General features: G+C 38.8%; 1 protein-coding gene across 1 annotated transcript; it reads left to right on the top strand.

Moving 5' to 3' along the window:
* LOC132192163 (superoxide dismutase [Cu-Zn] 2) lies at positions 1 to 9,209 on the top strand. Its single transcript, XM_059607416.1, has 7 exons — positions 1 to 179; positions 259 to 360; positions 506 to 601; positions 696 to 727; positions 1,063 to 1,138; positions 8,569 to 8,622; positions 8,830 to 9,209. The coding sequence occupies exons 1-7, from the start codon at positions 98 to 100 to the stop codon at positions 8,856 to 8,858; spliced, it is 471 nt and encodes a 156-aa protein (XP_059463399.1). The 5' UTR covers positions 1 to 97; the 3' UTR covers positions 8,859 to 9,209.
* The last annotated feature ends 3,144 nt before the right edge of the window (positions 9,210 to 12,353 follow it).

The following is a 12,353-nucleotide window of genomic DNA, read 5'->3' on the forward strand; positions in this document are numbered from 1 at the left end:
ACTCCACTATCCGAAAAAGCCATCGGCAGTTACAAGCGGCTGCCACTCGTAGGATTTACACACGCAGGCCCGCGCACACGCATAACATCCTTCGGCCATGAGTGCAGCTAAAGCGGTGGTTCTCATCTCCGGGAACAGCAACATTAGAGGCTCTGTCCAGTTCATCCAGGAACCCAACGGTCTCTCTCTCTCTCGCCGCTTTGTAGGCTTTGTTGAATTTGTGTTTTTCAGCTGATTTTTCATTTTTGTATGTTGTAGGCGCAACCCATGTGAAAGGGAGGATTACAGGGCTCTCACCAGGCCTCCACGGCTTCCATATCCATGCCTTTGGCGATACCTCCAATGGTTGCAACTCCACTGGTATTCCTCTCTCGCTGAATTTTGGCTTGATTCTTAATCTTTCGCGCAATATTCTTTTCATTTAGGCCCATGATATCTGTCTTTGTTAATGGGTATTGTTTAATTTGTGGGTGGATGCTATTTTTCTATTTTTAATGTATTTTAGGCCCTCATTTCAACCCCCTGAAGAAGGATCATGGAGCTCCTACTGATAGAGAGCGCCACGCTGGTGATTTGGGAAACATTTTTGCAGGCCCAGATGGTATGTGCAGTTTATGTTTTCTGCAATATGTAATTTGATATTATAGATGAAATGAAGTAGCTTCTCATATATACCTTAAACTTACACTCTTCAGGAGTTGCTGAGGTTTCCATAACGGACAAGCAGGTAATAAATTTAAGTTCTAGTATCCGGTTCCAGATACCAATTCTATCAAATATCTTCTGTTTTCTGTTCTTTCCTTGATTTCGTTACACAAATCAGATTCTTTTAATGAATAATAGGTAAAGAAGGTGATTTACTATCCTAAAAATCCTGTATTTATACAATTTGACTCATCTATAATGCTTGGTAAGTCACAATGGGATGAATTTATGTTCTTGGAAGCTGCTCTTAAGTTGTATCCTCTGAGCTTTTATCATTACTTGGTGTCATTATGGGTTTTGGTTTACTTGAGTTGTTTTCAAGTATCTTAATTTTCCCTCTCGCATTACTATCTGTAGATTCTGCTCACTGGACCTCATTCTATACTTGGGAGGGCAGTTGTTGTGCATGCTGATCCTGATGATCTTGGTAGAGGTAAGTATATATATATTTTTTTATGCAGTGTTTGTGTGGACACATGGATATATCATATATGTGTGGTTAGTAGAGCTGTGTTAGATACCATTATATATAAAGATACACTAGCACCTTAAGAAGAAAAAAAAAACAAGAATAAGTCCCAGCTGGTTGAATAACCTGATGTGGGCCTTGCACATGATGAATAGAAGATATCGCTAAATGAGGATTTCTAGTATTTGAACTTGTCAAAAAAGAAAAAAAGGATTTCTAGCATTTGAACTAAATAACCTTTTTTCAAACCAAACTCTAATACTATGTAAGTTATAATCTATCCCAAAAGCTTAACCTAGTAGCATGCGGACCAAAAATGTTACCAAGGTAAAATCAACATTATGCACAATAACTTGGTTACTCTGTTATAGTGGCTTTATTTGTGTAGAATATGTGGACCTTTGAGAAAATAAGTACTTGTCTGGAGATGCAATGCTGGGTACTCTTTTGCTCTTGAGCCAAAAAAGCTCAAGTTGTGAAAGCAAGCTTTTAAGGCATTTGAAGATATGTTCCTTTGTGTCATAAATATCTGGAGGTTATTATTGTGGACAGAAAGTTGAAGCACTACTTGCACAATATTAGGTTTAGTTCATAGTTCACGTGTACACCCAATTGGTTGAATTTATGACTTTGATGATGAGGGTAGAACTCCTTGCATCTGATCCTGGATTTAAATTCAAATCCATAGATCCTAGTCATTTTATGATTATTCCACACTAGGAAAATCACAGAAAATACACAATGTGGAGTTTTCGGCCTGATGCCTTCCCACCCTTCTCATTCTGTTTACACAATCTTACAAGTTTTTGTCATCCATGCAAAACAAATTGGTTTATTTTCCTGACTGATTAATTGGTCTTCATATCTAACTCTTGCTCTAAAGTTCTTTTCACCTAAAATTGTTTTCTCTTGGATTTCCATTATAGCAGAATCAACGGAGAAAGAAACATCCGAAGGTTTTAGGGCTTCGTTGGAAAATATTTAAGAATGGGAGCTGTTTAGGAATTCATATGGACTATTTAAAAAAAAAGGAAAAAAAAAATAAAAAGAAAAAGAAAAAGAAAAGAAAACTCAGCTCTTTTGAAAAAAGATATATGCCTCTGTTAGAATAATAGAATTTTGGAAAATCCATGAATAGAGTAGTCTATGGGCAATAAAAAGGGTATGCTTCTTTTGGGTAATCTTGGATGATGAAGTATTCATTACTGTTGAAGAATAAATTATGAAATTCATACTTGGAAGGATTTTGAGTTTTCTGATGTATAAATAGAATGAGAAGGCTCTAGTTGTGGGGAATCTAGACATACTCTAAAAGTTCTTTTAAAATTAGAAAACATTTATGTTTGTTAATGGTTTTAAAAAGTTTTTTTTTTTTTTTTTGTGTTTTAATTTGATTTTTTTTTTTATCTGATATAAAGTTGAGAAGTATTTTTGGTGGGGTTTACATTTGAGATGTTTTTTGTAGCGTCCACTTAGGAAAATTGTTTGGTTAACTTTTTGGAAAGTGTCTTGTGTTTTCAAAGAAACAAATACTGAACATACTTATTTTAAGAAAACACAACTAGATGCGAAGCTGACCTTTAATATATATATATATATATATATATATAAAATAAAAAGAAAAAAAAAAAAGAAAAAAGAAAAAAGGGAGTGGTCATGTGGCCACCCTCAACGGAGGAGAGGGGTGACTACAACCCCTATCCAGTTATGATGACTACGCGACCACCACTAACTTGTGGTGGCCACACCCCCTAGCCTATTGTGGTGGCTGCGTAGTCACCATTGACCAAGACAGGTAGTCGTACGGTGTTACGAGACTGAGTAATAGACCTCATAACTGGACCTTGGGTATGTAGGAAAACAGTATGAGTCCTGCGTTTCCTACAATTCCTACCTATGATTGCAGAAAATAAATTGAGATCGTTAGAGAGACCCCAAACCTCACAACACAAAGTGTCGATTTTGCTAAAATATTCTTCTCTGAACTTTATTGCAAAACTTTGCTTAAATAGATGTTACATTCGACACTTAGTGTTAGGACTCATAGCCCTACTCTGACTTGGACAAGGAACATGAGGTGCCATATAAGGCAATACCTTACAACTCCATATAAGTCTTGGACTCCTACTATGGAAATAACAATTATTAATTGGAATAAAATAAGGACATAAAGACAAAACCCAAATAAAGAGACGTAGGGCTATTACTATGGAAAGAAACTATAACTCTTGCAAATAAAAAGACTAATAGTAGGTAGAGATCTTTTAAAGAGAGAAAGGATTGTAACATTCCTCCTCCCTTAAACCGTCCTTGTCCTCAAGGACAAAATTTGCAACACCAATGGTGAACGTAACCATAGTCAGGTAGCATCTCATCTTTCACAGGTTCTTCATTGTCACAGCATACTTCCAACCAAAACAACTTAGCACACTTATGGCCTCGCACAAATTTCTCATCACAATTAAAACACAGCCCCTTTTCACGGCGGTCCTTTATCTCTTCGGGTGTGAGCTTTTTCACATGGGGTGTTTGAATCTTTGTAAGTGCGAGAGACGGCATGGGTGGAGGGTTATGGGTCTTCTGAAGCTCTGCCAAAAAAGGCTGATTTTGGGCTTGTTGTCTAGCCTCGTATAACCTTGCTAACCCCACAGCCGTAGATAAGCTTGTTGGTCAAGCAGCTTGCACTTCCGTACGTATATCCTCCTTAAGACCGCTAACAAAACACCCGATTTGGTGTTCAGGTGCCAAACGCCCCACCCGAGTCAAAAGCCTCTCAAATTACACTTGATAGTCTCTCACTGACCCCACCTGTTCCAGTTTAGATAAATCTCCAAAGAAATCCACAAACATGGTTGGACCATACCTAGTGTGGAGGCCTTTTTTCAAGGCTTCCACGTGACCTCCGTTGCCTCCCCCTCCCGAAAAAGTTGGTACCATAATTGTGCATCACTGTCAAGGTGATAAGCTGCTAAAGGTAGCCTCTCGTTCTCATTGGTGCCGTGGAATTCGAAAAATTGCTCGACTCTACATATCCAACTCGTTGGATCATCGTTACCGCAATATCGTGGAAAGTCTAATTTAGCCACTTTAGGAGCCATGAACCCATTGGTCCGAGTCATACGTGGCCCTCCGCCGTGGTTGTTGAATCCACTCCTGGCATTAGCGCACCACCCATCCAGCAATTGATCAAACCTTGAATTCATCACTGCAATAATTTCCTGCATCTCAGATTGGTGCCTTTCTCGCATCTCCTGCATCTCAGAATCAAGTTTAGTCTCCAGTTGTTCTAACCGTTGATCAGATGGCGATGAGGAAGACGAAGACATGGTTGGCTCTGATACCAAGTTGTTACGAGACTGAGTAATAGACCTTGTAACTGGACCTTGGGTATGTAGGAAAACAGGATGAGTCCTGTGTTTCCTACAATTCCTACCTATGATTGCAAAAAATAAATTGAGATCGTTAGAGAGACCCCAAACCTCACAACACAAAGTGTTGATTTTGCTAAAATATTCTCCGCTTAACTTTATTGCAAAACTCTGCTTAAATAGATGTTACATTCGACACTTAGTCCTAACCCTACTCTAACTTGGACAAGCACCTAGAGGTGCCATATAAGGCAATACCTGACAACTCCATATAAGTCTTGGACTCCTACTATGGAAATAACAATTATTAATTGGAATAAAATAAGGACATAAAGACAAAACCCAAATAAAGAGAAGTAGGGCTATTACTATGGAAAGAAACTATAACTCTTGCAAATAAAAAGACTAATAGTAGGTAGAGATCTTTTAAAGAGAGAAAGGATCGTAACATTAATGTTACAAACCTTGGGTAGAACTCACCCTTGAAAACCGGCTTGCAAGGGAAGGGTGCCCAAGAGCTTATATACATGGTTAAGATTAAACTTAAGCCATGTGGGATACTAGGATTGTAACATACCACCACGCTTCCGTGGTTGACGTCCACGGCCGTGGAGGGAGGGGATGGCGTCGGTTTGCAAATGAGTTGCGGAGGTTGTTGGGTCCACCAGCCCCTACGCACCCTGTTCCGGGAACGCAGCTCAAGCTTGGTTTGGGAGAATCCATCTCTGGATGTCACCCTGGGCGCTCCTTTGCGGAGGTTCTTCGTCTGGCGGCTGGTTCTGAGGAGCCTTCCGTCGGGAGGAGGGTAAGATCTTCGCAACTCATTGATCTTTTCCCGGTGAAGGACTCTTTCGAGTCCGGGTACGGTGAGTATGAGTCGAGGGTTATGGTGGATTGTTTGGAGTCAGAGTCGCCGGATCCTGCTTATCCTGTTACAGTTTCTATCCCGGCAGCGGATCATTCGAAGAAGAAGAAGAAGAAGAATAAGACGTTGCTAGGTCTTTTACGTTCTGTTTTGGGCCGGGTCCTAGCTGGGTTAGTTAAAGGGCTTTTATTTGGGCTGGGTGTTCGCGAGTTTGGGTCTTTCCTTAAGCCCAAACATACTGGGTACTTCAAGACAGTTTTGCGCAGGGGTATGAAGCGTCGTGTTAAATGTTTGCCCAAGCCTCAACAGCGTGGATCTGCCTCGCTAGGAGAGTTCGATTTTCCGGCCGATCGTAGTGAGGCGTGCGTATCTGAGGTTTTTGCGCCGTACGCCGGTGGTCTCGCCGGGGTGTCCAGCGATGATTCCGAGCTTGCGTTGGTGGGGTTGTCGATGGCGGAGGTGCATCAGGAGTCAACTCTACAGGTTTGTGCGTCGGGGTCTGTGTCTCTTGAATCGGCGACGGTCCCTGTTTTCCGACGGAGGCTGCTCTGCTGCCGGAGAATACCCAGAAATGGTTGTTGACTCCGGTGAGTACCCATGTCTCTCCTTTGCCTCCGGTGGTGGTTTCTGCTCCTCCGGTGGGAGCTGGTGCTGTTCCGGTGAAGGAGGTTGAACCCGTTAAGACTGCTCCGGCGAAAGGGTTGCTACGTCGGGGGTTTTTAGGGTCTAGAAATGTCTCTTCTTCCTCTCTGCCTGGGATGAAGGAGGCTTCATCATCGGTAAAGGGCTCTAAGTTTGTAGTCGAAGATTCTCAGACCTGTTCTTTTTCGGAAAAGCATGCGGCTGAGCTGGGTTTGAGATTAAGCGAACCTTTTCCTCGAATGTCGGAGAGTGGTGCCCCGATTTATTCCTCTGTTTCCAAATCTCAAATAGGGTATGCCCGGAGGGTGAAGGAGAAGCTTGCTAAGCAGTTGCAGAAGAACAAGGAGCTGTTTGTCGAGGTTGTAGCAGAACCCTCCGAGAAGGGGGTGGGGAATGATTCGGAGGTGGCTATAGATGCGATGAATTTCGCCTCTAGTGTGGGACTATCTAATGGTGAAGGAGGTGATGAGAAAAGTCTTTTGCATCTCTTTTCGAATATTGAAGCGGAGCGGGAGCCCTTTACCCCTAAGGCAAAAGGAAAGCGGGAAATCAAGAATTTAGAATGCTCCATCAATTATGAGGCTAGAGAGAGACTTTCTCCTAAGCGGTACTATCGTCGTCGAGGTTGTGTTGGGACTAAAAATGCATTCTCCTTTCCTCCAGAGGTGCATTAGGGGTTTGGTAATTTTTTAGGGCTGGTGGTGGGTTTGTGGGCTTCAGTCTTTGGGTTTCTTGGGTGCTTTGCTTTTGTTTTTCGTTTGGTTGTGGTTCTAGTTGGGTTGGGTTTATTTGGGGTTTATGTTTTGGGTTTTTTTTGGGCTACCTATGTATACTCTCCTGTGTACTTAGAGGCGCTTTGCGCTTTTTTTGATATATACAATTTACTTATCAAAAAAAAATATAAGGTAGAGCAGTCCTAATATCTATATCAGGAATTTATTTATGGTGAAATATCAGAAAGGAAATTAATCTCGATAATTGGGCAATCTCAAATGTTTATCCCTGGATTCCAGTTTTTTTCAAGCATTTGAACGCCCAATTGAACAAATTTTGAATTCTGGTCTTCAGAATTCAGTGTTGAGTCTAGCACTGGAACTTTCAAACAAATGCGATGCCAATCATTTTCCCGTTTAGGAAATGTTTGGTTTGATGTTTATGATTTCCTTCGGTTTTTCTATAACTATTCACAATATCATAGCTGTTAGACAGCTTATCTTTGAATTGAATAACAAGTTGAGAGGGTTTCTCTTTCACTCCAATTGCTTCGCTATTCTTTTGAATCAACGAAGTTATTGATGTCCTTACTTCTGTATTGCTTCAAGAATCAATAGGTTTAAGGACGACTTTATTCCCGCTCTTCTTACAAGAAATAATGGGTCCAAAGATTGAGTTGCTTTTGGTTCTGAATGTTTTCTTTCTCCTACATGCTCCGTGCATCAAGTTCACTCTAAAAGGTGATGTATGAAATGGAGGTCTTTTAGTGTAGAAAATAGACTCAGACTCTTATCTGAATGTATGTTTGGTGGGGTGATTATATTTTTGATGCGTTGGAACTTGTGGAGATTGGCTTTATAGTTTGATTTGTTTAATAGTAGGAGAAAAGAAATGAATCCTATGGACATAGCCCCTCCGTTTAGCAAAGTAATTTTCAATGATCCAGCTGACAATCTTTCACATGTAAGTGATTGGGCCAGAAGCTCAATTGATGGTGACAGCACCACTACCACGTTCAACATTTTCTGGGTTCGAAACCTCTACTTCCTTAAACATCACATGCAAGTGTGCATTGTCCAGTACATCTGCGTTGAGGAATCACGGTACTGGAAAATCACTTGATGGGATTGATAAATAGACATTAAAATATGGGAAACATGTACAGAAATCTGAGCAAGAAAACTAGCTACAAAAGGCTTCCTCTTCACTACGATTCATCAAAGATAATAATAACAGAATTTAATGCAGGTGACAAAATGACGTGGGAGAAACTCAAGCAACTCTTGTGATCGAGAAACACCAAGAATTCAACTGAAAATTTAATATGTGCTTGGAATAAGGAATAGTTTCTGGCATTGCCTGAAGAACCGCCATAAATCTTTCCTATATCCGCTTGAAGTAAAACGATGTTTTATAGTTTGAAGATGCTTAGACTTTTTGGTGGCCTGAACCTCGTTGCTTTAAAAATGTTTTAGTAGGGAGACAAGTTTTTGGAAACATGCATAAAGTGGACAATTTTCATCCTTTATTGTTTATAACTGACAGAATTATGCGGACATGTCAACTAGACCATCAAGAATTTCTAAAAGATTTCAAAAAATCATGTTTGGTTGTCTTTTAATCACCGACTCCGACTGTTTCACTTTTTCCTACAATTTGCTTCCTAGCACACAATGGTCAGCGCTATGGTTAGTCATTTTTGGGTAAAGGAAAATTCTCAACATAGCTGTCAGCATATTTATGTTTACATGTATATCATCACATTCTTCTTGGAATTTAACTAATTATACAGACTAATGTAACAGGTGGACATGAACTCAGCAAGACTACTGGGAATGCTGGTGCAAGAGTTGGATGTGGTAATTTTTGTTCTTTAGCTTTATGCTTTTGCAGGCAATTTCTTCAAATGTTAGTGAGCAAAACTAGCATACTTATTTGGGTAGATTAAGGAATGCTTAGTGTAACCCTATGGTGGCAGGTTCATCACACCTTTGTGTTTTATTTGAGCTCTCTATCCATTCTTCATACATACAGAAGCCTGACATTGGTTTATCAATTTTGGTCAGGTATAATTGGGCTTCAATCGGCGGTTTAGGCTCGTTTTGCTCATGGATAATTGATAGGTTCATAAAAGATACATTGCAGATTCTATGGAAGTTGGCGTCAGTTTACATGACCTTCTCTTTTCTGCTTTTGGCTCAAAAAGAGAGGGACCCAGATTGTTGTTGGGGGTTGTTAAAGGCAGGCCAGAATATGGACTGCCCAAGCATCTGATTCACTCTGTAGAGAGTTTGGGCATCTGGGTTCCATTGTTATTTGATTTTCCAGTGCTCGTATAATGATTGCACAAATATCTATTTGGAGCTTGACCAAAGGTAGTGCTTGTAACTTCATTGTAGATACAAACGGTTAAAGAGTGTTTATCCATATATTTTCTTCTCCTGTACCTTGCTCTGCCTCTTGGCTAAGATAAAGTGCTCATAGTCTGTCCCATTACAAGCGAATATGCAGAAAAACTGTTCTTAGCTGATTTTGATGGGTCTGGTTACATCGAAGCATCAAATTCTGAGGCTCTCAACATACATGCAATTTGAATTAGACATTTTTACCCTTTTGCTCGTGCATGGAATAACCATATAATCAACTTACCAACCTATCGTTCAGAACCTTCATTTTGGTCGTCCCTAAGCTCTGAAAATCTGAGAGTGCGAGAGAGAAAGGAAAGGAGTTAGAGAGGACCTACACTCGGAGGAATTGATCCTCAAACCTAGAGAGCTTCTACCTTTGACGTAATTATCAATTTGGTCGCCACTAACATGATATCATCTAAATTTTTAACAAAACCGTCAAAATGCCATGTCGGCAGTAATTGTATTGTAATACGTAGTCTAAAACCAATACATGTTTTCTCACTTGTTTTACGAAGATCGTAGAGGTTTGTTTTGCGAAGATCGTAAAGGCATTAATTTAAGAAAAAAATAAAATAAAAGATGATTATTCTAAAAAGAATTGACAAAAGTACGTTGTAACTTTTTAAGGAAAAAAAACTTCAATTTTTTTTTTTCTATAATTAATAGAGAAGCTCTCTTAATTTTTTTTTTTTTTTTTTTTTTTAAAGGAATAGACATGACTCTTGAGAGATAATATCCAAAATACAATGGAGAATATCCTCAATAGATCCTTTTTCCATGATGAGTGAAAGTGTTTCTGTCGTCTAACATGATTAACCTTCCATCTGTGTAAACCATTTAGAACCCCTCGAACTTCCTTAATAAGATGTTCATACTTGCTCTAGCTCCTCCCATCTTTCGTAAGAGCTTGCACCCCTTGGAGAGATGCTCGCTTAATTTCTTTCTATTATTATATCATATTTTACATCTCTATACATGATTTTTATTGTTCCTTTAGCATGCAACATAAAAAGACTTAAATTAATTTGAACAAAACTCTCAAAACCGACATTCTTTATTTTTTCAATGAAAAAACTCCATATTTTTCTATTATCAATATTTATCTTATTTTCTTCTACTTTTATGGCTTATTTTACCTTTCTACTAGATATGGGTTTTCATTGCTATTTTGTATTTAATATATTTCCATGTTTTATTCTACAATATCCTCCTTGTTAATTTGTAACTTGTTTGACGTTTCTTGAGATATTTTTTTTATTAAATTTATTTCAAATTCTCTTTTATTGTGTGATATCCATACCCTAATATTACGGTATTTGCTTAAAACCTATCACGCTTATTATTTGCTATATATATACATGTAATATGTCTATATGTGTTTTTCATTCATTTGAGGTTTTATAGGTACTTTTTTCATCTCAATATGAAATACTTTGCAATATTGTCTTTCCTTTTCGTGACTTCTCTGGTTTTCTCTTTCGGTATTGTTTCCTTTCCTTCTTATATATATATATTTTTGTTAAATTTCCTACAAATATTAATCGTTGTTTAGCACTCAAAAATACGGGTTGTCGTTTGTATATTAAACAGAGAACAAAGTCTTAACAATCAAATTTCTGTTTGTTTAATTTTCTTTTCATTTCAGTGTATAAAACTTCTTGCTAGAAGGCTGCTTTGATCTTCAAGCTGTTTGTGATATTTGGAACTGCAGGGAAAAGTGCTTGCTAGAATTTTTAGACAAACCTATGATTAATATGTGTGGTAGAATTCCAAGCTCATGTTGCTGCTATTCTCCCAGCCCCGACCAGGCTTTTACCTCCACCTCCATATATTGGTTAGCTAGCTACTCAGTTTAAAGAAACAAATTAACTCACGTGAAAAGGAAAAAGAAGGGCTAGAGAGAATGTTGTAGTGTATAAATTGAAAGGGTAAATATATAATAAAGGGAAAAATATAAAATGGCCCTCCAAACTACCAGTCATTTGTAATTTAGCCTCCCAATGTTCAAAATGTAATAAACTAGCCCTCCAAACTACCAACTAGTTACAATTTGACTACTCCGTTAGTTAACACCGTCAAAATGGATGGAAAATGCAAAACGACGTCGTTTTGTTGAGGTTAAGTTACTAAATACCTTTTTAAAAAAAAAAAATCAAATTAAAAACAAATCCGACTAAACGTTGTCGTTTTGCTTCCAAAAGAATCTATTGCACGACAAGATATCGTACTTCCGTCCATACTGTTTCTCACTTCGTTTTCTTCGTCTTCTTCATTCCAATTCATCACTTCCAGCTCAAAACGTTCTCCTCTCCGGCTCACAGCTCGTCAATGATGGTTTTCAAAATTTGGGGTTTTACGAAATAAGTTTCTTAGGGTTTATTTGTGAATCACGGCCGTTCAATCTCTCGATTCCAGGTATCTCTCTATCTCTCATCTCTCGCCCTCTCTTGTATTTCTATCTCTCATCTCTCTGTTTTCATTTGCTAAAATCTGCTAAAATCTGAAGGAGTTGGCCTATTGAAATCAAACTAAAATCTTGAAAGGAACAAATTGCACGTGAAAGGAACAAGTTGTTAACGAAAAAGATCCAATACCTGCTGGACGGGGGATTCTTTTTGCTGGACGGGGGTTATTTGTTGGACGGGGTTCTTTGCTTGGGAAAGAAATCAACACGACAATGTTTTGTGGAAGGGGGTTTGTTGCTCGTTTAGTGGGCTTTTTTTTAAAAAAACTTTGACGGCGTGATGAATTGAAATCTTGAAAGGAACAAATTGCACATGAAAGAAACAAGTCGCTGATGAAGAAGAGGAAGTAGCTCCTGGACGGGGGGTTATTTGCTGGAAAACTTGAAGCCGTGCAACATATCCTTCTACATAAGCGGTAAAATCTAGGCTAGCTTCAAGATCTACACACCTAGAAATTCCAAAACAAGAACAAACTCAGCAGGGACCACCAAAATCACTACAATCCCCAATAAGAGATTCTTGTGAAATTCTTTAAGAGGGATACAGTCCACCAAATTCTGAAAAGGTGAAGTCCACGGCAAAACTTTATCAAGCGACTGTAAATAAGAAACAGGGTTCTTTGCTTGAGAAAGAAATCAACACGACAACGTTTTGTGGAAGGGCGTTTGTTGCTTGAAAGACAACGTTTAGTGGAGTTTTTTTTTAATTTGATTT

The sequence above is a fragment of the Corylus avellana genome, chromosome ca9, assembly GCF_901000735.1.
Source record: "Corylus avellana chromosome ca9, CavTom2PMs-1.0".
Lineage (NCBI taxonomy): Eukaryota > Viridiplantae > Streptophyta > Magnoliopsida > Fagales > Betulaceae > Corylus > Corylus avellana.